Raw genomic sequence first — 27986 nt, 5'->3', positions numbered from 1 at the left:
TAACATTATCAGTCTTTTTTTGGATACAAATTGACTGAGTGACAGTAACGTTTTGGTGATGTCGGCTAATGCCAACGGTGTAGTTGACCCTTAAATGGCCTCAGGTGATAGACCACACACAACCCCAGACTTGCTCCTAAGGGCTTAACAGTTCGATTTCAAGCCAGTGGTAAACATGTTATTGTGAGAGACTTCAAAAAATGTTTGAGGTGTTAATAGTTGCCTGGTTGTGCAAGTTGATGTAAGAATGAAAAACACAATGCAATACACTTTTTCATATGATTTAATATACAGAAGAATAACAACTTAAGATCTTACAGCAGTTTCAAATCCCGAGCAATATAGATTATACCAGTGTCTTCAGGGCACAGCTTAGTTAACCAGACAAGTAAAAAATGGACTGAGGGACACATTTTGAGAAGTACCATTTTTCACATTGGTATATAATTACATCTTTATTTTATGACTAATAATTTAAAAGGCAAAAACACCTAATAAAATAGAAAACCTTTTTCCAACGTTTACACATACAGAATTCAATATTCATAGGAACCCTCAAAAGTTGTCTGTTTTCAAGCTTACATACGCACCAACTTGTTGCACAATTACTGAGAAATTATGTATTTAGCTGTTTAAAAGTCAAACAAACTTGTCCAAAGTGAAAAGAAAGCAAATCTCTCAACATCAGGAACCAAAGACTCAACAGGACGCCACTGGGGTGTGCCAACCGTGTGACAGCCACCCTCCCCCACCTCCACGGTCCCCTCCTTCTGTCACCCTCCCGAGCCCACCCCCGTCTACTCCTCGTGTGCCGCCTGCATCTCGCCTGAACTCTGCAGCAGCGTCGTTGAGGGAGGAACTCCTGACACCTGAAAAGGAATAAGAGATGGCAACGCTGTTTATGCCCTCTTTCAATTGTGCTTTCATGTGCCAGTAGGATGCCTATAAATCATGCATTAAGTGGCTGCCGCCGCAACGGCGCTACTCACGGGGAGTGTGTCGGGCGCTCCGTTGCCATGGCTGTGGTCCCGCGTGGCCGACTCCTGGCCCTGGGTGTCCCTGGGTCCTGCGGCCTCACCGGTCACAGCCCCCTCTGCTCCCTGTGCACCTGGACATTTGTCGTCTCGCTCTCCATTGTCTGTCACCTTTGTACACCACAGGTACACACACACACACACACACACACACACACACACACACACACTAGTTAAAAGAAGCAGGATTTTTTTTGCCTTTCAATATGGGAGAGATTATAGAAAGGAGATACTGCAATGCACAGAACACACATCTGTGTTTGAACAGCGACATTGTTAGGCTTGGCGCAGCAGGCCTTGGTGGCATAGATACAGCAGGCCTGGCAGAAAAGGAGAAGCCAGTCACACGTGTATTCCATTCAAACACAGAGTCATAAAGCGTTCCCTCTGGCTTTGCGAGGACCGCCATGACATGACCCCTGCCATACAGGTTTACGACCCACTCATTGCCTAAGGCCAGCAGTCTCAGAATGTGAAACCTATAGCCGTGATTGTCACACAAAGCCCCCCCAGCTAGCCATGCCCACACAATACCGGAGTTCCACAATAGGCTTTTGATTGGAAATGTATTCTAAGTCTACAGGGAGGTCACCCTATACTGTGTACATTAGCACTGATGGCTGCGATAGCGTTGTTCACAGGTCTGCGGATGAACCCAACTGACCTATGCAGCATAGGAAGAGCTCACACAGGAAGTATGCCTTTTTGCCTTCTTTTTAATAGCGGGCACAGCACTCAAATATATTTTATGACTATCATAGAACAGTTGTATCTCGCTCACAAGCTACATATTATCCATGTGCCTGAACACTGACTTAGTTTATGTGTATGTGAGTGTGACAGCTACCTACCGTGTTTTTCAAGGGCTCTGTCGTCTGTCTTATAGGACTGTGGTCGGCCAGGGGGGAGAGGGGCACTTTGCGTGCGGTCTGCCCGCCGGCCGCGGGGCCTTGGGACCTCTTGACCGCCGAGGACACGGCCTGGGCGAAGCGGGATTGCGAGGTCGGGGAGTAGGGCTTGGGTGCCGCAAAGCTGCGCAGCTTCTCCAGGCTGAGCCCAGGGGAGGGGGGCTTAGCAGGCAGGCTGGCCTGCCTGGTCAGGATGGCATCAGGGTATCCACTGCTGGGGCTAGGACTAGGACTAGGACTGGGGCTGGGGCTGGGGCTGGTGGCTGCTGGTTTCTGGGCTGGCTCTGCTGGGGCACTTGCTAGGGTTTGCCCCTCCAGCTCCACCTCTACAGCAGGCTCCAGTGGCGGCGGTGGAGGGAACAACCTGCCCTCCTCCTCCTGCTCCTCCTCCTCCTCCACCACCTCCTCCACTCGGTCCACTCGCTCCACTGCGGCCTCGTCTCCGACCTGAGGGCTGGGCTCCCTGGGCTGGCCCCCTGCAGCAGCAGCAGTAGCAGCAGCAGCCTCCTTGTGGCCGCCCCCAGCGCTCTTCACCGCTGCCGAGGTTACATAATACCCAGGTGTTCTTTTGTGCTGTGGCAAGCGGAAAGAGGCAGGTTTGGGCTTAGTTGCGGGTGGAACTTTCTTTTCCTTGACCTCCCCCGCCGCCTCCGTCGGAACAGCCTGCTCCGGCTCCTCGGCTTGGCGGCCGGCGCTCCCGGGCTCCCCGGCGGGGAGGGACGCCGACACAGACGCCTGCGAGGGGGCTGCTGCGGCGGGTGAGTCGCTCGGCTCGGCCCCATTCCTGAGTGCCGGCTCAGCTCCGGGGGCGGCGGGGGGAGCGTCTGCCGTCTGCGCTGCGGTCGCCGACTCATCGTGAGTCTTCACCGCGTCGTCGTCTACGACCTCGCCCTCGAGGGTGGCGGGTGGCGGCGGCGCCTCCAGTGTCAGCTCCACCTCGAAGTAGCGCAGCTTCTCCAGCGACTTCTGAGGCACGATGGTGTAGGTGGTCATGCCCACCTTGGGGATGTAGTCGCGGGTCACCTCGTTGGAGGGTTTTGGCTTGGGCTTGGTGACGGGAGACTCGGCGACAGGGCCCCCCTGGGCGGCGGAGGGCACCGGGGCAGGAGCGGGGGCAGGAGCGGGGGCAGGAGCGGGGGCTGGGGTGTGGGGAGGGCTAGGCGTGGGGGGATCAGCGACGGGGGAGACAGCCTCCGGACTGGTGAGTTCCTCAGTAGATGTGTCCGCCTTAAGCTGAGGTGACGGCGGTGGCGTAGCCGTTGGCCGGGGCTGGGGTTTGGAGGTGGCCCCGGCGGGAGCGTTGGTCGGGGAGGACGCGCCGCTCACTGCCTCGGCCTGCGCGTGTTCCTCCAGAGAGCTGGCCGCTCTGCTGCCCGCCGTGTCCAGTGAGGGCTCCTCCGCCGCCCGGGGCTGCGGGCTTTCAGGTGGGGGTTGCGGAGATCCAGTGGCCCCAGGTGAGCGCCTTGGGTCTGCAGCGCCTCCAGGAATGTGGTCAGGCACTGTGGCTTCCTGAGCAGACGAGGCAGCCTGCTCACTGCTCTCCACTGCTGCCTCCACAACACTGTCTGCAGACACAAAACACCACCAGGGACTGTAAAGCTGGGCCGCTTTTTTTCTGTACTTTGTATTGAGTGTGACTGTGACTACTAATCTAGCCGTTACTTTAATGCTCTTCCCTTCTCATCTCATACCAGTGCAGGCTAACAACAGACATTTTAATGGCCTAGACTACAGTACACTCTGTTGGCATATGCACAGGAATATCAAACTGCATTATACACATTTTAACTTCCTATATCACACCATTTATAGTTATTTATGCTTCCCGCCCTCAAATATTAATCCAAATATTGCAAGCCTACGGTTTGCCATGTGAAGAGTAAGATGTGAGAAAGCCTGACACCCCCTAACAGTCTTTATGCTCAAGTAACCAGGAAGGCTGTAGGAGTTCCATGTCATTCACTGACATCAGAGCAAGACAAAATGTCAAATGTACCCTCATCTTCACCCTTGGTGGCATCCTGTGCTTCTGTGCTTAGCGTCTGAGTGGCGTGCTCCTCGCTGCTCATCAAGCTACCAGCTAGTCTGTCAGAGGTAGAAAACATGAAAAAACTTGGGAGAGGAAACCCAAAGGCAAATAAAAACAAACTTGCAACACCAAGCGCTGTAAATGGAATGGCTTGTGACAACGACACAACGTTTTTGTTTATTTTTTCCACGAGCGAGCGTTCGTACTTGCCATGTGAGGACAGATCACACGACTGATCTTCCCCCGTGTCCTCCTCGCACGCCGAGAGGCTCAGCATGTCGGAGTCGTGGGTCGGCGAGGACGCCTCCCCTGGCTCGAAGTCCATGGAGATGTCGGCGGACAGGTTGAGGCTGCTGTCGTCTTCCTGGGTGTGGCCCAGTGCGCTGGAGGACTGGAGCGGAGGGGACCCCGAGTCGTCTTCCCGAGGCGCCGCAGACTCGGCCGACTCCTCCTCGGCGGGAGTGGGCGCCAGGGACTCCTCCTGCTCCCGGATCTCCTCCAGAGGGGCCTGCAATGGAATTCCTGAAGCGTCGTGGGAGAAACAGACCAACCATAAATGGCAGGCACCACCAACACCCAATTAAATTCAAATTGAATATAATATAATTACATTTCTGGAGCACAAAACACAACTTGACTGAATGGGAGCAAGTGTTAGAGAATGAATAGGAGATAATGAATGAGGGAAAATAAATCAAAGCCAAATAAAGAATGAAACAATACTTAAGAGACAACTGTGGTCAGCCCGGGTGAAGTTTTTCAAATAAGAAAAGCCCATTGCATCAGTGTTCTGCATGCACCTATTACATAATAGCTCAACAGGGTGCTTCCTTTGCGTTTTCAATATTCATTTCAGGGGTGAGGCCAGTGAGAACTCTATCCCAGTGATAGCGCCGCTCTCCAGACCGAGTGAATCGCACTTAATTAAGACGTCTTGCATCTCTCGCCTCCCCAGCTCCACCCATCCTCTCTCTTTCTCTCTCTCTCTTTCTCTCTCTCTCTCTCTCTCTCTCAAGCTCCTCATTCAGCACTTCAAGGGGCTGTCACAGAGGAATAGCGAAAGCGGCGGAGTGAGAGAGAGAGAGAGAGGGAGGGAGGGAGGAAGAGAGCGGCGAGGAGGAGAGGAGAGCAGAGCTGAGAGAGAGAGAGAGAAGAGCGCAGGCCCCGTAAAAAGTCTGGTTACACAGAGGCTGCGAGCTGCGCCTGTGATCTCCAGCTCGGCTGCGGCGCGCCAGGACGTCGGGGAGATTGAGAGAGACGCGGGGAATCTGGGCCTGATCTCCGCTCTGTGAAGTCAATTATGTGAAGTCAGCGGGGGAGGCAGGGGGCGAGCGGGAAGATGTGAGCAATCAGAGGGAGGGAGAGAGAGAGAGAGGGAGAGAGAGAAGCAGAGAGAGAGAGAGAGAGAAGTCAAAACTTTTACCAGAAGAGTTTTTTTTAATGTATTTATTTATTTATTTATGTAGTGAGTTTTTTTTCTCTCTTTCTCCCCACACTAAGATCTGAGAGCGTTGACTTACTGTAAGTGAAACAACTCAAATAATGAACACCCCCCTACCCATCCCTTTTTACTTGTGAAACTTGCTATCCATTAGGAACAAAATAACAACTAGTGACTCAAGCAGCACAAAGCTAAAGACTTCTCAGTTCACACACATACACACACACACACACACACACACACACACACACACACACAGACACATACTGTACACAACCATGGAGGGAAAAAAACACAAGTAACTGGAGAACAGAAACTTAATACAAGCAACAGGAACAGAAAAGAAGTGAGTTGTAGAATCATCTGGAGAGAGAGCGAGAGCGAGAGAGAGAGAGAGAGAGAGAAAGAAAGAAAAAAACAACAAATTCTTAAGAAACAAAACAGCGGGACGGATCCACACTGAGTCTCCGGAGGCCTGAGTCTGTGTGGATGGGAACGACTGGGAGTGTCTGTCTGCAGATTAAAATATCTGATTAGGACGCACTTATGCCTCACAAAGGGCCAGATTCTTCCTTTTTTGCAGAGAAACACGCTATCACATCTAAGGACAACAATGGATTTTATGAGCACTCCTGGGGTCCCTTGCCTTCGCTTATTCACAAACATTTTTCCAAAAGTAAAACATGTCAGGGCCACAATGGAAGTTTTTGTTGGGTTTTCTTCCCAGGAAAAGGCACACTTACATTCACAGAGTTGAAAAAAGCTGCCCAGATAGCCTTTAAAAAGTCCTGCAGGCCTTTAAAGTCAAAGATGGTGGTATATAAAGCCACAGGAAGTTCTTTCTAAGGGAATGTTAGAACTCAAGATAAAGAACACATAACTCTTGACATATTATACAAAACAAAGCCGTTGACATCACAAATTAGCCAAAAATGTCAACGGGGACAATGTAAAACAAATACTGGATAGATGAAGGCTCCCATCCACACTACTTCCTTGGCGTTTCAGTAAGTGCTCTTAAAATAATTCAAACAAATCTTTCAGTAAACTTCCTGTTTTCATTTTTAAGGGGTTTGGGCCCAGCTGTGGCACTGACTGGAATGTATCTAATAAATGACCTAAGAGGGGGAGCTTTGCTCTGCATTTCGTGGTTGGGTTTATCCAGCCATATTGGAGTGTATAAGATTGTTTTACACTCGCAAGCCTAGAGACCTTTACAAATGGATGATCTCTTTCCTTATGTAGAATGGCCCCAAGTCTACTCTAACCCATAACACGTTGTGTTGCAGTAAGGTACAGTAGTATTGCAATACAGCCGTGAAGTGAGCATCAGGGAACCCAGTAGAGAATAAATAGAGAAATGTGAGCAGAATGAAGGGAAATGACAGGATGAAACGTCTTATTGTGAGTGAGTTAGTGTGTGTTATGTCCTTTCCACTAGCATTAGTGCACATGTTCACTACTGACCGTCCCACTAGTCTTGATAACAGTGCGTGCTCAAGCAAACAAAAAACAAACAAATAAAAAACAGCACATCAAGAGAGAAAGATTACAGGACTGAAAAGATGAGTTACATGAAAATGTACAGTACACAAAACAGAAACAAAGTGTCCCATTACCAGAAAATAAACAATGTTAGTATAGAAACGAAAACAAGTTAATGAGACAGAGCTGCATCACCACAGCAGGTGAACGTTAGCAGGAGTGCAGGGAGAGGGAGAAGGAGGAAGAGGAGGCCACCACAGGAGGAAGAGGGCATCAGGAGGAGAGAAGAACAGCACGGCAGAGAAGACAGGAAGACGCTCACTCGGACTCTCACACCCCCTCCTCAGAGGACTCGCAGTCTGCAAGGGGGACGAGAGGAAGAGCTTAATATCAACCATGAAAGAGAGATGAAGAGAAAGAAAGAGAGAAAGAGAGAGAGAGGATGGAAAGACTTATGAAAGAGTTTTTTATGGACTTAAGGCACAACAGTTGGCTACAAAATATCTCAATATTTTGTTTATGATAAGGCACTGTAGAATTTTAAGACACTTTTATGACAGAAAATATTTGCAATAAAAGTAAGATCTGCAACTCTGGATGTTGTTTGTGTAATTAAATATTGGCTTAATTTCCTCCTCACCAAGTAGAAAATATGTAGCAGTAAAGATATATACACATTTTATACTGCCCCAGTGAAGTCTATGTGATAATCCACCCTCATGACCACACATCTGGGAATGGAAGAGGCCTGCACTTTTAATAAAATCGTACTCTACCGCCAAAGGCGTTTGGAGACGAGGAACAAACGATTTACCAAAGCCTTATTTCGGGCAGACTAAACACAGACTGAAATGTCCAATTTGGGGACTTTTCCAGTCAAACTCTCGCGGAGAACAGTCGAGTGCTGGGTAACCACCAGTGTGCGTCTGCAATCAAATCACACAATGGTTTATTGGCCGGTGCATTATGTCCAAAATGCAATCTCCTCTGTTCAACTAATTTCAATAATTGCAGCACTTTCATGAGATCGTTGTGTTTAATTCACACACACACACACACACTCCTGGATGGAGATCAACAGCTGTTACTGATTTCCTTGTTTGTTTCTCTTTTTTTGTAAATAAAATGCAGCTGCAAACAATCAAATCTAACATTAAAAACGATGACACCATACTAATTACCGGAGCCAGCTGGACTCTGTAAGGAAAGCTTTGGTCACAGGTGAAATATGCAGCATACTGATTCCAATGTTTGCATCATTATTGCGGTTGCCAATCTAAACTCTAACTTCAGGGGGAATAAAACGCTTTTTACCTGGAACCTGAAAGCAAACAAGATGGCTTTTCAGTAGTTTGTGCACTTTAAAGAGGGAAGGGGAAAAAAGAATCAATATCAATTGAAAATGCAGCTAAGCCTCTCCTGACAACTGCAATGTCACACGATGGCCACTAGGAGGCACAAGGTGCAAAGAATTGGGTGCACACACAGACACGGGGCCCCACAAACACTAAGCATTCGCATTCTCTGACCACATCCATTTGGTTTCCGAGCTCCAGAACAAAGTGCAGCTGCTCTTATCTCTGCCAAGCTTCACACTGCGGATCTCACTGGAGGAGCCCTGCAACATTTAGGCCTTGGGCCGGGGCAGAGAGCCACGCGCTGCTGTGGGAGCCTGCTGTGTGTACGGGGGCCGTGGTAGTACCTGTCAGACTCCTCTCTGCTGGAGCCTCCTCGGGGGGAGATGGGCTCGGGGCGGGGGTGGAGGTGGTGGTGGAGGAGGGGGTGGGTGGAGGAGGCGCCTTCCGCTTGGTCCTCTTCAGCGACGACTCGGAGGAGGATACTCGACTCACGGCGGGATGGTCCTAAGCAACAGCGAACGGAGGGAAGAGTGAAAGAAACATGAAACAGAAACATGTATCAGGAAAACACGGAGCAAACATTTTTCTATGTAATTACTTCTAAAGTCTGGAAGTTGTCTGTAGCCCACTATCAGTAACTTCTTTTATTGAATGATGCTAAGGAATGGCAGGACTAATAATACACAACAGCTAGCGACATTTATGCTGAAATCCTGCAGACGACAACCGCCTCCTTTGGTGAAAGAGTTCTCTGTCTGGCCTCAGCACTTACCTGATGTCCATCTGTCTGTGTGGGAGACTGGGGCTTGGCCTCCGGATCTGCCCCCTGGTCAGCGGTGGCATCCGATGACATCATGGCGGGGGGCAAGGGCGCTCGTCGCTTCTTTGGCCCGTCCGACGGCATGGTGTTGGAGCTGTAGCTGGACGTGTGCGACGGGAGGGCACACATACTGACCGGCCTCGGCTTCCTCAGGATGGGGGACGCCGGGGCGCTCGCCGTCATTGGCTGGACAGAGAGGTAAACAGCCAATGGTAAGCCTGCATTAGCCCTCCCCCCCCCCCCCACCCCAAACCAACCCCCCGCCCAGCCAGCAAGCAAACGCGCCACAAAGAAGACAAACATGTCGCAGGGCCAACTGAGAGCAAGTATTTGACTGCCATGCCAAAGTTTAAAGAGCAAACAGCAAAACAAACAAACACATGCATGCCTGTGGCTTTCCGCAGAGCTCGCCTAGCCGGGGCGCGCGGCCGATGGAATGAGCGGACTACACACCTGATCAGACTTCTTTCGGCTCCTCCTGAACATGCTGAACAGGCCTTTATTCTCCTTGTTCTCTCGCTCCTTCTGACTCTTGTCCTTCCTGACCGACAGACAAAGTGTGTCTGTGGGAGGCACATTACAAAGATGGATCAGTTGAGTGTGCGTTAGGCAGCAGGGTAGCGTGACTCATGATGTGAAGTCACTCATTGAAGGACAACAAAGTGAGGAGGAAGTTCATTCACCTGAATGAGTGGGTGATGGAGGCAGTTCTGTTGGGCTCATTGCTGTTAGCAAAACAATTAACGAGATCTGATTCATTAGACACGTTTGAAGGTATGACAGCTAAAATGTGTATCAACTCATAAACTCACATGAACCTAATACTCACACCACTTAAACACACAGAATACTATTTGACATTTTGCATTCAAGTGTGAGGGAAAGAGAATGCAGGGGGTCCTTTGGGCCTGCAACTTATTTTAGAAGCAAATTTTCCATTGACTCCGTCCATAACTCTCTCCTATGCGACGTCTGCATTATGCACGCTTGTCTCAAAGGTCTGGCTCTATTTTAACATCAATAAACCAGAAGGATCTGTGGAGAAATGCAAACGCTGAGTTGAGGATTTCTCCTGCGCTTTTGATTTGTTACCTTTTGTGTCTCTTGCATAAACTTCCCGGATGCCGAAGTCGTTGAGGGAGTGGGTCAGGTCCAGTGGCTCGTCCGACTGCACGTTTCTCAGCAGGATGGTCGTCGCCGTGTCAAATTCACATTTCTCACAAATGGCTGGCAGGAGATCGTTGAGTGGGACCTTGGGGCTGACTCGGAGAATGGTCTTCTGCGTCTTCTTGTAGTTTATGACCACGCGGACGGTTGCCTGCACAAGAGGAGAGGGAGCATGCTCACGCCAGAACGGCCCACTGGAGTGCTGCAAAGCACTTTGAGCTACTGCGCTCTACCGCTCCAAACACACATGTGGATCACACATTACCAACGCGCACAATTACCACAGTCATACCCAACTCGCTCTGGATCTGGCAGAAATGAGAAATATCAGGTTCGGAGAGCAGCTCCTCTCCCGTGACACCCCCCCCCCCACACACACACACACAGATGGATGTCTGAGATGTACGTTACCTCCGGCTTCTGAGGCCCGACCCTCTTGTTCTTCTCCTCCATCCCCTTGGGCTTGAGCAGGATCTTCTCGGCCTCCAGGGCTCCTATCAAAGCGTTGGGCTTGAACTTGATGTGGTTCCGGTTTGTGGAGACCAGCTCGATGGTGTGTCCAGATGGGTTCAGGTGGTACTTTGCACAAAGCGTCACTAACAAGTCCATCATGGGTTTGCTGTAAAATGCAAAAGGAAATAAAAAAAACACAATGTTGGAAAACTGTACGGCAAAGGATGGGAAAACGATGCAACGCTCCGCGACCATGTGCTTTCAGTACTTTTTGAGCAGCCGCCAGGAACAGTCACAGTAAAAAAGGACGCTCAGTGGCAAAGACGGAGCCCACCGTGTGCAATGGCCCCTGGGTAATTTACTGGGGAATAAAAACGACCACAGTGGAAAGTCTGGCATGGCATCTCTCTGGAGGGCTGCTGTTTACCTGATGGATATGCAGTGGAGTATACAGTGTCTCTGTGCCTGAGGAAGCAGCCAGATGACGCACTGCCACAGAGAGAAAAGAAAGCTTCGATTCAAGGCTTGGCTGACTGAGGGGCAACCCAAGTGTCCTTTTTGTTGTGTGTCAGCACTCAGTAGGAATGCTTGGTAACGCCAGAGACAAAGTCATGTGAACTGACCTCTTCTGATCATTTAAAGTGGAAAAAAATGTCTAGTTACGTAAGGCCCGTCTAAAATTGCCATGGCACAGTTTGTGATGGAATACGAGGTCAAATTAACTCAAATTCGCTGAATCTAAAACATCTTATTTGTTACAAATAATGTGATTATAGAAAATGGTCCCTGGACGTCATGCTCTGCTTTTGAACATCAAACTCTTTAAAAAAAAAAATGCATTGGGTTTCTTCTCAAGAGCTGCAAGATCACTTTAGGTGAACGGTAGTGGAGGAGAACGTCCTTCCTGCACTCTGCTCCATTCCTGTGTAACCTTTGAGGAGGGAGGCAGAGTGCTTTAGCAACAGCCCTCCTGCTGCACAATGCTGCCCAGCTGAGAGCCTGCGCTCCTGGGCTTTGAGAGGGCCTCTGAAATATCATGCCAACAGTTTAATCCTGATCATAATGAGTTCACTGTACTCACTCTTGGAGAGACAGAAAGAAAGAGAGTGAAAGAGGGAGAGAGAGAGAGAGAGAGAGAGAAATAAGGCAACAGAGCTCTCTTGGAACGAAATTTGGGTTGAGGAAAAAAGAAGGTGAAGAATGCAATCCTTAATCCCTTCATATTGAACTTGGTTTCAATAATAGGCCTGGAAGGGCAAAGAGCAGCACTTAGTCTAAAAAATGAAACGTTTCATTAATGGAACGTGCGAGGCGTGTTTGAAGAGAGCTTTCATGCGGGGGTCACCCACTCCAAACGTTTCTCCTATATTATTAGCAACATTGCCTTATATGGTATGGGGCCAAATACATGGGGATTTACACATCAGTAGTACTCCTTCTAGCTAACATTTTTTTCACTGCAAAGCCTTGACAGTTGCTTGAGATGCAGGTCCTTCCAGCCAGCAGGCATATTACAGCTGTTGAGGTGACACAGAAGAAACCAGCATTGGGGTCCCGTGTTCAGAAAGCTGCGAGAGATGCAGCAGCGATGACTGGGAAATATGTGAACCATTTCCTCACAGGTCTGCACATCTGGAAATGCAGTATCGCGGAAAATCCCCAGGCTCTACACGTCATGTTTCAGAAGATACACACACACACACATGCCACATACCCCAGCAGCAGCAGGACATATGTCCAGAATCTCTACAGAAACAACGAGGACAGTTCCACCATCACCGCTAACCTCTCTCAGCCCTCACTTTCTCTTACTCGAAAGCTTTCACAGCTCTGGAGTGAGTCTGCTGATAGCATCGTTGCTAAATGACAGTGAAGCCTTTTCGTCACTCTCGGCCTCTCTCAGCATCTTAACATGGCTTCTGCACAGCAGCGGTCTATGGACACAGGAGAGGAGTGGGGCTCTCATCTGATGTACCTGTATAGGCAAGCTGTATGTGAAGCTGCACAGACCTGCAGTAACACAAACTTCCGATTCTGTTCTGTTGTTTCCCCCCCGGGCCTCGCCTATCATTTTATGGAGGAACACAGGTGTCACTGAAAAAGTCATAATCCCTTTTTAAATTAGAAGCATTTATTGATGGATTAATTTGTCATTTACAAGTTGTTTTCATCATCACTTTTTATTACCATTTTCAGCAAATTAATTAAATCTTTTATTATTTTTGTCAGTGACACCTGTGGTCCTCCATACAGTATATTATAACTCAGCCTGTTTCCCAGAGCTATAGCATAACAATGCTCTTGCTCTCCAGAGAGGACAGGACTGGACGCTACTGTGGGGCTCTCACCTGCCGTGGACCACGGTGGTCTTCTCCTCCCCCTCGGGCAGCACCACCACCAGGGTCAGGTCCCGCTCCAGGGGGCTGTCCTGCTGCTCCATGGCCGCGCGCTGGTAGCCAAGTGCCGTGGGGGAGAGCGGCGGACCATCAAGGTCTTTCACGGCCTGCGGAGGCGGGGGGGCTTTGCTCTTAGACGATCTCCTGCAGGGGGGACAGAGGGTGACAAGGGGCAGGGGTTTAGGATACGCACGCTGGTACTGCAGTCCACTACAACCGTCCACTCACGTACACGTACAAGACATCATGATATCACGATTACATTACAAGAGATATAGAAAGAAACAGTCAAAGTTGGGTTCAAGCCCACTGGTACTAACCCTGTAGGCATGGCAGAAAGAGCTACGTTTAAGAACAAGTAGTTTGTTAGTTTATAAGAAAGTAAGTTTATGGGAAAGCAGTGTGAGGTTCCTGTGGCTGGCCTGGTAAGTGTATACTTCCTGCCCTCTAACAAGACCGTAAATCACCCTCCTAAAGTTCCGCTGATGACCAGAGGTGACCCCTGGCCATAGATCTTTGACATAATTCAGACTGAAATGTTATAGCAATAGTGGAAATCAGCCTGATTGGGGATAACTCTGCATGAAATTGAATGAAAGGAATCCTTTCTCCTCAAGTTAAAACGCGTCTTTAAATGAGAGTGCTTGGCCCTGCTTTACACACGGGTCACAAGACAGGCAACTGAAGTGATGTATTCACAGAGCTAGACGGGAGAAAAAACCACAGGGAAGAAGGAGAGAGGTCCTTCTGACAGGACGGATTACACGAGAGGAAGAGAATCATCGGTTTTCTGTTCAACACGTCCACACTTATTCATTTAACAGACACTTTAATCCAAAGTGAATTTTACCAAATTAAGAACAATACTCAAGATTCTTACTGCAGCTACACCACTTCAATAAATAGACAATAATCAGTCTCAGACAAGGGACTGGCACCAACACCATGTGGATGCTTGTCGTAAGGTCAAAAAAGTGAATGTCTAACAGATATCTAGAACTGTTTGCAAAAGCAGTAAAACTGTCACACAGTCAACGTTGAGAACAAGGGTTATAGTCAGTGTTGAGAACATGGGCCCTATTAAGTCATATCAGAGGAGTTCAACACCAAGCCAGGTCATCTTAAGCAACCAAAACCCTGACCTCGTACACATACTGCACACACACACACACACCACCACCACCACCACCACCACCACCACCACACCACACCACCACACCACACATGCTACATTTTGCATAATCTCTGCAATTACATAATACTTTGTCTAAGGATTGTGTTGCGTGCAAATGAATCTTATCAAATCTCAGGGGTCCATATGTCTGCGGAGAAACCTGGCAAATCTGCAAATTGGGCCAGATCACATTTTATACTAATTAACACAAGATTAATCTAAGTAGACCTCATGCAGAGAGGTAAAGTCAGGAAGACAGCGGCCAATCCTTTCAGACTAAATATTCCTCTACTGGGATGGGAACGGCAGGGAAACTCTCCAGTCTGGAGAAAAGCTCTTTTCCACCGCCCCTGATTAACAAGCTTTTTAGTCCGTCTACACATGTCCACGTGGAGAGCCAGAACAAACACTTAGGTGTATCTCGAAAGGAAAGACCATCTGACACATGACCTTGAAAAGGGCTGATATGAGATGACTTTCAGTGACGGGCAACTTGCCTGGCCCCTTTTCACAGGATTTGCGGCTTGTGTCAGGAAATGTAACCACAAAAGAGATAAAAAACAAATGTTCGAGTGACAAAAAGAGTTTGCGGTCTGTATCTGAAGATGATTTGGGATCGCGGGTAATTACAAAGGAATAAAGCTGAGCAAAACACTCGTTTTCAAATGTTTGCGCAATAGCAAGAGGTTCTTTGTAGCAGTGCACCAAGGCACACAGAAACATTCCAAACTGATTAGAAGGTACAGAATGGATGAGCAGCTGTAATGTTTTTGCAAGTGTTCTCATCTAACACAGACACACACACACACACACACACACACACACATTCACACACACACATATACTGTACACACACACACAGGCACACACAAACACACACATGCTCCTCCACACACGCATGCAAACCCACTCACATGCAAAACAACACACTCTCCAGTCCACTCAATCACAAAGTCTACATTTCAAGGTTTCCACAAGTTCACCCGATGACTTTGCACCGCCGCTCAACAAACAGCTCCCACGTGAGCTAGCACGGCTACACGTTACTACTACACCAAAACAGGCAACGCGGCTCACACAGTTCCACTGACTTCCTTTCTTACCTCTTGTTACCCTCTCGATACCAGAGATAGTTTCTCCTAGATGTGCTGCGCAGAGGGAGCGCTGGCTGTGGTCTGCCAGGGGAATGCGAGGGGGAGGAGAGCTGCACTCCAGCACAACACATGGAGCGCTCGCCCCAGCAGCATGTTCATCCACCTGTCAAAGACCTTCAGCAGGCCCCACCACGCTCGCGCGCTGGCCAAACACCACCCAGCCACCCACCCACAACAGCACACATTGTTTGGTTTATTCAATAACCTTGTGTGTGAAAGTGTGAGTGTGTGTGTGTGTGTGTGTGTGTGTGGGGGGGGGGGGTCTGAGTGTTTTCCCCCCTGCCTGGCCTTCGTATCCAGACGCATCTGTTTGCATGTGACTGAGCGACATGGACAAAAGGGGCCGTGTACACTGGGCCTGCGCTGCCCCTGTGCTTATCCAGTGTGTGTCTGTCACACGGCTGCTGCTGAATGACACACACACACACACACACACACACACACACACACTCACACACACACACACACACACACACACACACACACACACACACACACATGTACTTAAGCAAACAAATGCAAAAGTCACACAAACTAGATGTCAATGCCACTGGGATATTTGACTGGCTCAGGCCCAGTCAGCCATTGTCCAAACACAGCATATGCTCCACTGAGACAATCGCATGGCAAAGGGAAGTGGGTTTAATCCATTTGAGATGATCTCACATTTTGCTGTAAGTTTACAGCTTTCCAGCTCCCTTTTGGAACAAATCACAGCACACCAACGCTTTTCAAACACTGCACACTTCACTGAAGACACTGAACTCATCAACTGGCACCCATAGCGGCCAATTCGAATTCCAGTAGTTACCACTGCACGCTGCCAAGGCCCCGACAGATCCGAATAATATGCACTTTAGTTTCTGGACCCTTCTCTCCACAACAACAAATTGTAACTCAACACAACAGAAGTTTGTCGAATGTGAGTGATATGGGAACAGATGTTGCGGCGTGACCACACCCTCTCTCCAGTGTGGAAACACCTGGCAAAGCCAGCATGCACGGTCCCACTGCCAGCTGGAGCTGCTGGCGCTCGCGCCGCTCCGCAATCCAGCGCTAAAACGACCCAGATGAGACCGTGGCGCAGCAGAGCTAGTTTCCGTGTGTGTGTGCGTGTGCGTGCCGCGTCTTGAGATGGCTGCGTCAAATAGCAGGGGGAAATGACTGTCTCTAACACTGCTGTCTGCATAATGCTGTCACACAAATCTAAGTAGGATTAAGAGGTACATCAGTAAAAGCCACAGTCGAAGACAAGCATGGGGGCCCTATTTCCAGATAACCGATTTGGCAGTCCACGGACGGAACCCTTAAGTTGATCTCCTCCTCTCTCCAAGCCCCCTCATCTCCCTTGATGAAGACTGAGACACACTAGCTCAGTTAACCCCTGCTAGAGTCCAGCCTTAAGGCAGATTAAGACGTTAAAACTCTGCGATGTTCAATCACGTTATCCCACTTAGGCCGACCAAATGGACACATTCCTATTGGATTGGGTAAAACTGATAAACAGGACAGATCTATCTACACATCTCTGGGGCCAAAGGCTCCATTGTGGACATGTCACAACACTGTGGATATTAAGACATTCAGCATGTCTCAAGGCGGTTCCGACGTTATTAAACCCACCACAGAGCAAGTTTAATAAAAGCCTGACGAACACGGGCAGAGTTTGACTCCTACTGTTGCGCAGCTGTTGTTACAAGACCGCCATCGTTTAGGGGGAGTAGTAGGCACGTCAATCACGTTTACAGGCCTTTTCCATCATTTCATGACAAAGCACATAGCTGGCTTAAGACGGCAAGCACTTAATTAAAATCCTGCAAGGGCCACCAGACCAACGTGGAGTCCTCGGTCAACGTCTGGACACAATGCCTCAAGGAAAGAAGGAAAAAACGCATTGAGCAAGCTGATCGAATTGAGCCACAAGGTCCATTCGAATTCCTGGAATTCCGACACACATTACTACTACTGGTATGTGACTTTCACTGAAAGACAGTTGCTCTGCGTGCTTCCAAGGCATTCCACAACCATAACGTAGGGAAGGACTTCAGATGAGGGTCCCAGAGCAGGCTGACGGCCCGGAGATTTTAAACATATGCAGGTGGATAATTGAAGGTAAATGAGGGACAAGGCAAATGGAAATATTTGCACACTTCACCATTACTGGCTGAGGGTTGTAAGGGAAAGCCTTGCACTCTCTGGGCCCTCTGATGACGGTCCCACTGGGAGATGGTAGAAATATGTGCGAGGCACTGAACAATATGCTAAGACACCTTCCTGCTCTGAAGTGGACAACACCCAGAGTATTTTAAGACTGCCTCAACAATGCCCACCACCACGACAAAAAATAGCTCCGGAGGAATAAGCAGTGTTGTTGGCCGTCTTCAATTCAGCGGTGCCAAAGATAATAAACCGATACAGGGGTTTTCCTCAAGCAACAATGAATGGGAGAGAGCTACAAAATAATGTCAGGAATTGTTTTGATCCAGAAATAATCACTGCACCATCAAAGCCATGTATTATAAAGACAAAAAAATTATTGTCCAGTATTAACACAGACAAACAGAAGCTAAAACTACAAAAATGCAGCAGAGGACATGAACAGCATAAATTAAAACGTTGGCACTGTAAGAGAACACCTTTGGGTGCAATTATCACCGAGCATTAACCAAAGCAGCGGGCGTGTTGTGCTTGGCCAGGCTAAGCATGCCGGTGGCCGCATGCGGTGCAGTGCAGCACACCAGGTATCTGGAGGACAGTTCAGCATTTCCCAGAGGATTACAGGCGGAACATTCCCTGCCTCTAATGCTACCTGTCCACACAACACAAGTCACGGCACAGGTGAGGCAAACCACTCTCACACAGCCCTAGCCTGTCAACATCCATATTAGCAGTGATCATCTTTATGCACTTACCTCCAGGATTCCCCGTTGACACTTCAGCTGTTAAATATCAGTCATATCCCACGCACACGGACTCACATACAAACCCACAACGAGGGAGAGAGAGAGGGAGGGAGGGAGAGAGAGAGAGAGTTTGAGGGAGAGAGAGAGAGAGTAAGAGAGAGGGAGAGAGAGGGAGAGCGTGAGGGAGAGAAAACCACTACTGGAGAATGGACAGCCTACCTTTGGGTCCCGCCCAGTACTGTGACATCAGAAAAGCTGTGTCCTTATTTATAGCCCCACACAGTGGCCCCTCGTCTCAGTCCGAGCAGTCCGAATGGACAGGGCAAAAAAAAAAAAAAATCTCTTTAGAGTGGTGGTGGTGTGTCTGTGTGGCTCCACTGAGTGTGAACTCTGGCCAATTGTAAGCTGGACAGTAATCAGCTTTACGTCTCTCTCTCTCTCTCTCCCCCCCTCTCTCTCTCTCTCTCTCTCTCACTCACTCACGCCCTCTCTATTCCCAGCTAACAATGTGAGGGCAGATTGATTAAACAGACATAGCCCCAGACCTACGTGCATGTGCAGTTCTTTTTATCTGATTCCCTCCATTTACATTCTGTGTATGGAGTGCCTGATTGCATCCTGCTCTGTGTGTCGGACTGCCCCGGCCCCTGTGGCTGATTAAATCAGGTTTTGCAACTTTATCGGTGTTTACTCAGTCATTATCAAAATAGTGCTCTGTCAACACCACCCCATTTCAGAGCTGAGACACCTGAAGGGTGTTCACTTTACAAAAGGCTGCACTGGTTATAGGCGTCCTCCACATACAGTTCTCTACCAAAGCGCACAAGCACAGACATGTACTTTCGTGCTTAGGACAGTGCTTGAATAAAAGTGTGAACAGGGTAAACAGGGCACAGGGCAAACAGGGTGTGTGTGTTTTGTTTTTCTTGACATAGTCTGTAATCTCGTGAGCTGTCTGTCAGAGATGATGTGACTTCTCCAATCTCCGAGGCGTTGACATGTGACTGGCGTGCTACTGACTCATCCCTTTGGCCCGACACAAGCAGGAGTGCTGATTAGACTACAGCCCACTCGCCGCTACCTCTCTGATTGGCTATCGGCTGCACTGTGATCCACTTTACTTCTCGCAGACATGCAGCCATGTACAGCCACACAGTCAGCACACAATAAGATTCTTCAAGCATGCCACTGTAGCATAATCTACAAGACTATAGGCTTAAAAAAAACCTGCTATCCCTCATGACCACAACGAAGACCTACAGTAGGTGTAAAGCTCTCCAGTGCTACAGCTACAGGACAGCATGACTAACCTCATGCTCACCCCTCAGGCTTCATGCATCCTCAGCATTCCTCTGCTGAAACACTCCCACTATAGATACAGTATGTTCAAATATTTAATTTAACTACTCATATCAGCCTGTGTTTTTGAGCCAATGTGTTTCTTTCAAAAGGGCGTACTGTCCGTACAAGCTGGGGAAAGTCTCCCCTCGGTTAGTCATGATCTCAGGACAGCCTGTGGCTCATTAGGGCTAGGGGTCACAGGGATGATGTATAGACTGCCATGGATGGAGGGTCTGCTAAGGACCTAAGCAGCTACTAATGGTATTTGTGTCCTGCGGACAGTGTCTCTTGGAGACTTGTTGGTCAGTTGAGACACATACCATAGGATAGGGAATATTCACATGAGGGTACAGCAGTTAACTGTTAATGTAAATGTATTTTCTTATCCTGTCTTGGCTTTGTTTACTGTAGGCCTTGTTTAGTCTTGTTTCAGGAAGGCCATCAACTTTTGTTAAGTTTCACAATTATTCACTCTGTTTAACTGTAACTTTACTTTACGACACAAACATACACACATGACAGTGGCTTAAAGCAATGGTTGAAGTTCCTCCATGAGTGAAAACAATACCCACAATAGACACCTGAAATTCCATTCATATTCTGAAGCTCAGTTCACCACCGCAGAAGCACTCTGGTTCAAACACAATCAGAGAGAATGGCAATCTTACAGGTGACCTATACGCTGCTCTCCACTTTATTTACCAAAGTCCTCACAATACATTGCCAACATTTTCAAATGGGACTTGATGTAATGGAAACTGTTTTTTTTTTCTTTTTCACTAGGGGACCATTGAGTATTTGTGATAAAAAGCAGGAAGTTGTGACCTTGGAATGTGGGTGAACCATGAGTCACTGAAATTTCCTACGCCTTACAATAAGAACAAACAGCTACCCGATCCACAGACTGGCTCACACACTTTTTTCCCCCACTTCTTCTACTTCTTCCCCTGCAAGTGGCAGCCCTGCCCAGAGTGAATGGATTGTTAAATGTTGATCTTGTCGACTTGTACAAACAGCCAGTTTTGCTAAATGCAGCATTGAGAGTTCCCTTCCGCAGCAGCCAGGAAGGTGCCAAAAGCAGGACTAATTCAACATCAATGGAAGAGGAAAGTGGAGGAAAAATGCATTTTTATACACACTTTACAGGATGTGTCCAAATTGTCCCTAGGTAGTTCAAACATGCTTTTCTATTTTCGGTCCTGAACAAACCAGCACTCGAATTGAGAAAGCGTGCAATCAGATGACAGGGAGAGAGGACTTGTGTTTGGAGGGTGATGTGGGTGGAGATTCTGAACTGGGGGAAGGGTTGGAGTTGATGGGGCAGCAGGGGGCGGTGGCAGTTCTGGAGGAATTGGGGTGAGGTGGGGTGGGGTGGGGAGTGGGGGGTGGGGGGTAATCCCTGTGGAAAGACAAAACACAGGACCAGGGACACAGCTGGTAATTTGGTAAGAGAGGTCACTCACAGTAAACATAAGCTGTTTAGAGAAGGCCTGGAAAGGCCATTACTTCTCAAGCCTGTGTGGGATGGAAAGAGAGAAAGAGAGAAAGAGAGAGAGAGATAGAGATAGAGATAGAGAAAGATAGAGAGAGAGAGAGAGAGAGAGAGAGAGAGAGAGAGGGAAAAAAGGAAAGAACACAGTGGCTTGCTATGTGAACTCCCCATTTCCTCTCCATATCCCGTATTATGTGCGGCAAAACAAAACACTTTTTTCTCCCACAGCGTACCACTATGCTGGCTCCCGACTTGTTCTCAGCACTTTCTTTAGCGCCCGTGCCGAGTGCCTCGATCGCTATCTCGAGGAGATCACAAGCCTCAGACTCACATTCACATAATGGCGCTGATATGAATCGGCCCATTCTGACAAACAGCTGTGGAACACAACACAGGCGGGCCAGCGAGACGTATGGATGCCCTCGCACATGTGTGCCGTAAACAAACGGGCCTGCACACAATAAGCGCCTCTGTGCGGCACACGGGGAGGTGTTCCTCCGCGCTCCACGCCGAGCGGAATGAAGAAGCCGTGGGAGTCTGCTCACAACGGGCAGATTTAAGACCTCCGCGTGCGATGGCCCAACGCCCCGAGCATGACCCCTAGGGGCTGGCGAGGCCACGCAGGAGAGCGACGCAGCGGCGTGGATGTGCTCCACCACCATTTCTCTCTCTCTCTCTCTCTCTCTCTCTCTCTCTCTCTCTCATCGTCCCTCAGGTCAAAACACACACGGACAATGTTCCCAGCACTGTGAACTTGACTTCCCAGTCAAGGCCTGCGCAGGCCTGAGAGTCAATTCTCTCTCTCCCTCCTGAGAATAGTCTCAACATCTGCCAAACATTGAGATAAGCACACAGGAAAAACACCAACTCCAATTAGGAGTTTACAAGAATATGATGTTCCTTACCTGATAAGGACAACACCAGGCATGCCTTCTCCGAGTGCTTCAACTCATTTCAAAAAGAAAACAACTGAACTGATGTGTACGATAAACATGTTGGAGAGCTTCGCCTTGTTAAAGTCAAGAAGCATGTGTGCTTCAGCTTAACCACAGAGGCAACATTTACATAGAGTGACTGGAGAAAACAGTGTATCCCCTTAAGTCCCAATTATATCTCTTACACTGCATCCATTCTTGCGAGACAATGGCACATTGTCCTGGCCGGCGTATGAGCCAGAGACTCGGCGGCCTGTGTTTCCCCCCTGTTCGCGGATCACATGCACAGCTACTTCCAGCGGGGTCGCCCGATGGCCAGGAATTTCAAGACTTTAATAATGCAACGTCACCGCGATCCCCTTGATTTCTGCTTGCCTTTGAACTTTTCATTAAGAGGCTCTTTCAGCACACGCTAACGGCGTATCCTGCCACACACAAACACACACACACACACACACACACACACACACACACAGACACAGAAGCGACTAGGTGCGTTTGTGCCAAATACGCAAATGAATGGCTGGAACCCCGGTGACTCTGCATAGGATTTTAACGAATCAAACGAGAATTGTGTGTGCAAATGTATTCCGAGGTTGCTCATCGGAGAGCTGGGGCTGTGAAAGAGCGCCTTTCTCGTCAGCTCTCGGCTCGTGGCACAGAGTTACATTTTGGCCCTTGTTTAAAGCCGTCTTTAAAGTGAGATGAAAGCCGTAGCTGTGTCACTACAGGGGTGGGAGGTGGACTCGCCTCTGTGGCAAATGTGTCAGATATGTTTTTGTGGGCTTCTCCACACACAGTGCCGGGTAACATATGCAAGACCAAACACACAAAGACCACAGTGTTGGAGTGGAGTGGTCCCTGTGCCACTTTGGCACTTGTGATAGCGCCATCTAGTGTTCCACACACACCAACCCCTACACTCATGCGCACAACACACAGACACAGACACATCAAGACACATACACACACACGCCGGATTAACAGTCCGTCCTTTGGGTTGAGAAAACAAAGGAAATTGTTATTTAATGCAATAAACTTTTCATATGGACATGCCCTCCCCCCCATTGCCATGCTAAGCGGTTAGCGCAGCGCGCCGTGTGGAGTCAGTGGTGGCCACCAGGAGAGAGAGAGAGAGGGCTGCTGACGGAGGAATCTGCTCTGTCCTTTTAACACATGGTGCGACGCACAAATCCCTCCCCCTCCCACCACAGCGCTGCCATCTGGGCCGCAGTACCAAGCCCCCAACAGGATTACACAGATCATACATGGGAAGTCCAGGAAACAAACTTGAGTTAAGGAACGCTAATTGGAAACAATCATCCCCCTGTGATAAATATTAGATCTTGTCAACATGATGAAGTGACTGTTCCAGTGGCTTTGCGAGATGCTGTGCACACTTCTGCAATGGGAATTACATTATTGCTGCAATATATAACACTGTCAGTTATGGTCATTGCTCTGTGTTCATTTTGGACCAAAGTATGAAAATGAGCTCGGTGGACCCTCTCGGTTACCACAAGTTTGTTTTCTTATGCCCCTCAGGTCATTTGTCTCACTGGAATTACCAATATTGCTGTTATATTTAAAACTAACAGGCTGTCTAAATACACATTCATTAAAATGTACAGTCAAATGTGAACCAAAGTTGGATATGACAAAAGATAACAAATCAGCGAGGAAATGACTTTCAGGATTTTTCCTCACTGAAGCAATGACACACTTGTCCGACCTGTAGGCTGCCACTTTACAGGTGCGTTTCCACATTAGCAAAATGTCAGTGAAAGACTAGAGGAAATCTCACACGCTGGCAGCCCCTTCCATTATGCAGAGAGCAGACAAAGGAGGACACTACCCCACACCTATGGGCACTGAATGTGCTCCATCTTCCCCTTGTCATTATCAGCAGGACAGCAGCCAAAGGGGAGCTCCCAGAGATATACCAAACTAATTACCCTTGGCAGAGGACTCTCAGCTTTTTGGACGAACCCTGAGCAATCAGCATTCGCTTGTCTTTACGGTCATCGGCTTGGGCCCCGAAAGGGCAACAAAGACAATCCATTATTCTGTGGCCTGGAGGCTCGCCACCGGGGCTGTTTTGGCCCTGTCAGGCATAAAGCACAAAAACATAAAAGGCCCTGTATTCTCCAGACACGACCGGACTGCGCAAATACACGTCTGTCCTCCATCTCAATGATATTTTTGTTCCAACTAAATGTTGTTTTCTTTCTGACCTCATTTAGGCACTCTTGCCCCTTCCTCAAGGTTGCTGCTATGGTGGGGAGTGGATTTGGGAATAGTTCGGTGGCAATCTAGTGTGTGCCTCACAAGTATATCATCCCCCGTTTAGGCTGAGGACTGGCTGACAATGGGCAACTAAAACAACAACACACTAAGGTAAAGAAAGTCACGGTCCTGCACAGTCCTTGCCATCAACACACAACACTGTTATAAAGTGGTGGGCCTACTTTGGCAGTATTTCTCAACCCACATTAAGGGTTGGTGGAGTTGTTAAAAAACGCTTGCTAGTTTTGTCTGTGTGCTTATTTCTCTTCATGGAGCTCTGCATGGAGATTGTTCTCCTTAAGCCATAGCTCTCATCACTGGATTAGAAAACACAGCTGTGGTGTGTGTACTGTGCATGAGGGTGTGCTTGTGTGGGTGAATGTGTGTGTGTGTGTGTGTGTGTGTGTGTGTGTGTGGGTGGGTGAATGTGTGCATTTGTGTGTTTGTGTGTGTGTGTGTGTGTGTGTGTGTGTGTGTGTGTGTGTGTGTGTGTGCGTCTAACAGGGAGACAGAATGAGAAAAGAGCAACAGAGAACGAAAGGCAGAAAAAAGAAGACAAAGAGAAGTCAGGGTGAGATACTAAGAGACCAAGAGACTGGATTCAAGAGACAGAGTGAGAGAAAAAGAATGGAAACAGCTGTTGATTCCAAAGCCTTTAACTGATTCCACATTCCCCCTTGAGGAAAACCTGCCATCTTGGGCCATTAGCCAAAGGTATAGAGGGTGTGACTCTCTCGCACAATGATAATTTAGGTTCAACTCCTCAGACAGACACCACGGATGAGTCCAAGCGCAAGCCTGTGCTATACCGCTCAATATAACGTACAGTGTACTCACAAGGCCCAGAATGCAAAAGCCAGATGTGAAGTCAAACAATGGAGCAGCTGTTGTGACATAAAGGAGATTTCATTACGAGAATCAGAGTCGTGGGCCCTCAACGAGACTGCCATACGTTTACTGTCCTGCTTTTAAAATTGCACTGTCACTATGTCAGTGGTTATGCATTTGTTATATGTCTAGCTCACTCCTCTAAACGTTGCTGGACATGAAGGAAGTGGGGGTGCAGCTTCTCGGAGGCTGTGGCACCCACTGATGTGAGGTGAGGTGAGAGCGAAGCCGCACGTAAATACGAAACACGTGCTGGCCAGGCCGACGTGACAGGCTGTGGAGGGACATGTTTTTATTTCCCCTGTGGTAATTACACCACAGACAAGGCTGAGGCTGTCTGCTCCTCCTGAGCGCCAGACAACCCCAAATCACCGGCCTGAGTTACACAACGCTCTCATTTCGCCATTTGAAGGTCACACTGCACTGTGCCATGGCAGCTCCACGACAACGGCCGCTGATAATCCTAATGAAATAGCTTGATGCTAAAAGCAGACATTTTCTTGTTTTTTTTTTTTTTGGTAGAGCTGCTCTGGTAACGCCTTTAAAATTCTCCATCTCGCCTCTAATTAAAATCACAATAAGGCAAGGAGCAACTCCTCACTCCTGCCAAAAAAACACTGAGTAGTCGCGTTATAATAGCTCCGAAAACCCGCCGGTGGAAAACTCACTCCCAAAAACTTTTTAAGAGCAAGCGCTTCCAACTACTGGAGGCCTGTCAGCTGACATCATACCCCGGCGACTGACTGTGCTCCTACGGAATGGGAGTTTCCATCATCTCTGAATCCATAATACTTTTACAGAGATCAGATTTGACAGTAAGACTGAGTGGGAAAAACGAAGGCAGGGATGGGTCTGTCCCTTCACCTTAAGGTTGATCACTTAACTTCCCTGGGATTGGAGTTCCATAACCAAATATCTGGCCCTGGACAAGACATCCCAATTACAGCCGCTCTTTGATGTTTCTGACTTGACATTCATCCATGCATGAGAAGCTCTGTTGGCACTAATGAATAGAATATCATTGTACAAATTGGTAATGATGTTGCCATGTTAGCACTTGGCATTTGGTAAAATGCGGAAAGGCTCGCTGACAAAGACACTGTTCAGTTCAAATCCAAACCCTTGTGCAATCTCGCAGTCGTACGAGCCCTGTCATTTCCTGACTGAGAGCCTGGAGAGTGTGCATTCTGCATGTTGCTCTCTGTTTGTGTTTTCCCCCCAACTGCATTTCCCATGACCCCCACATGTGGTCACGGCTCTTTCTCAGTGCTGCTATGGAGGCAGGAAATGAGTGGGGTTCAGAGGTCAGAGCAATGTCTGAAACAACTAGGACTTTAATTACCCCTTAAAACCTCTATTAGACAATGTGGCTCACAGGGAGCAGTGGCATTGGCTACTCCACCACAGAGACACACTGTGACCTCCACACTACACATGACATCCAACTGTGTAAAGGAGTTCCGCACATGTGCGGAAATATTTGCGGATGCATTACCTGTAAGATAGGTTTAAACCTCTGTATAGTGACTGATTGATACAGCTTAAACAACTGATCACTCTCCAATTTTCTATTGAATTAGTTACACCCTATTCTCCAGAATTCTGGTTGTGTCACCACATTGTAATCTTCTTTTTAAATGCATGTGTACTCTCTAGCCCTACCCTTAATTAACATGATCACATAAAGAAAACGGAGCATTCTGTCAAATAGAAGATCATAGAAAAGTTGGGGCTTTGTCATTTAAAGAGAGGGGCCAAGAGGATCAGATGCACTGTAGTGACTCATTTATATTCATCTTTAAACCTTCTGAGAAATGGTTGACTAAATTGTTTATAAAATAAGTGATGGTGGGGAGTAACCATCTGTCAAATCTGGAGAGACAGAAAATAACTGGATGAAAGTGACAGTTGTCACTGTGTCGCTTCTGTGCTCCATATAATTCATCATGATTGGTTCCTTAGCCATAATAGACACTTGATACATGGTAGTCTATCTATCTATACGACCTGACGTTTTAACGTGTACGAAGACTGACTGAAATATCGTTTATGTAAATACCTTGTGCATGGCGGTCGACGATGAGGAGTACCTGGACATCCATGGTCATCCATACCTCTGTTGACAACGTCTGTCCGACTAAAATATAGAAAGCAAAACAAAGTTCATTTGCTGTTACCGAGTTGAAACTACAGAAGGAAAGATGTCTCCTCGCACCTCTCCGACTGTCTGGGAGTGGGGGCATCCACGACTGTTGTCAGTGAGGTCATAGTATCTAGCTAAAGATTTTTAACGCGACAGAATGAGAAATACAATATTCACAAGCCATATGCAGTATGTAGCAAGACGTGTGTCTAATGTGTCAGTCACTTACCACGCCTGCCCTAGGTCCTTACCACAGTTGTCTACTGTCATCAGTCTTGATTTGGAAAGAAAACTGAGGAACCAAAACAACACTTTAACTCTCCAACAACCGAGGGCATACCGTTTTGCTGAGGTACAGCTTGTATGTGGCTCTCAGCCTATACATTACATATTTCCGACTTCTTCTCGCGGTTTGAAATTCTGGAACATTTTTTCCAACGCCTAGCTCCCCAACAGTCGGTTCACTGTTTCAGTCGACCGCCCGCACAACTCGTTCTTTAAAAAGGAGGCAACAGCAGACTACATTTTCAAGTCATGACACGATGGTACGAATCACTGCCAATCCCCCTACCCTCCCAC

General features: G+C 48.1%; 1 protein-coding gene across 4 annotated transcripts; it reads right to left on the bottom strand.

Annotated features, from left to right (window-relative positions):
* Positions 1–267: 267 nt before the first annotated feature.
* Positions 268–27891, bottom strand: cobll1b (cordon-bleu WH2 repeat protein-like 1b). Of its 4 annotated transcripts, none has more exons than XM_062533988.1 (14): positions 27637–27891; positions 27324–27401; positions 13044–13235; positions 10654–10861; positions 10168–10393; positions 9759–9800; positions 9529–9638; positions 9028–9261; positions 8600–8759; positions 4178–4493; positions 3939–4027; positions 1886–3507; positions 990–1145; positions 268–869 (listed from the first exon to the last, which is right to left on the bottom strand). In XM_062533988.1, exons 1-14 carry the CDS (start codon positions 27675–27677, stop codon positions 798–800), a joined length of 3546 nt encoding a protein of 1181 aa, XP_062389972.1. In that variant the 5' UTR covers positions 27678–27891; the 3' UTR covers positions 268–797. The 4 variants fall into 4 exon arrangements, with proteins under 4 accessions (XP_062389972.1, XP_062389973.1, XP_062389974.1 ...); XM_062533989.1 differs by having other exon boundaries at positions 27659–27890; XM_062533990.1 differs by lacking the exons at positions 27324–27401; positions 27637–27891 and adding an exon at positions 18332–18489.
* Between the last annotated feature and the right edge of the window lie 95 nt (positions 27892–27986).

This window comes from Sardina pilchardus, chromosome 4 (genome assembly GCF_963854185.1).
Source record: "Sardina pilchardus chromosome 4, fSarPil1.1, whole genome shotgun sequence".
Taxonomy (NCBI): Eukaryota; Metazoa; Chordata; class Actinopteri; order Clupeiformes; family Clupeidae; genus Sardina; species Sardina pilchardus.
The sequence above is the reverse complement of the archived record's forward strand: the minus strand, read 5'-3'. Positions and strand labels throughout refer to the sequence as shown.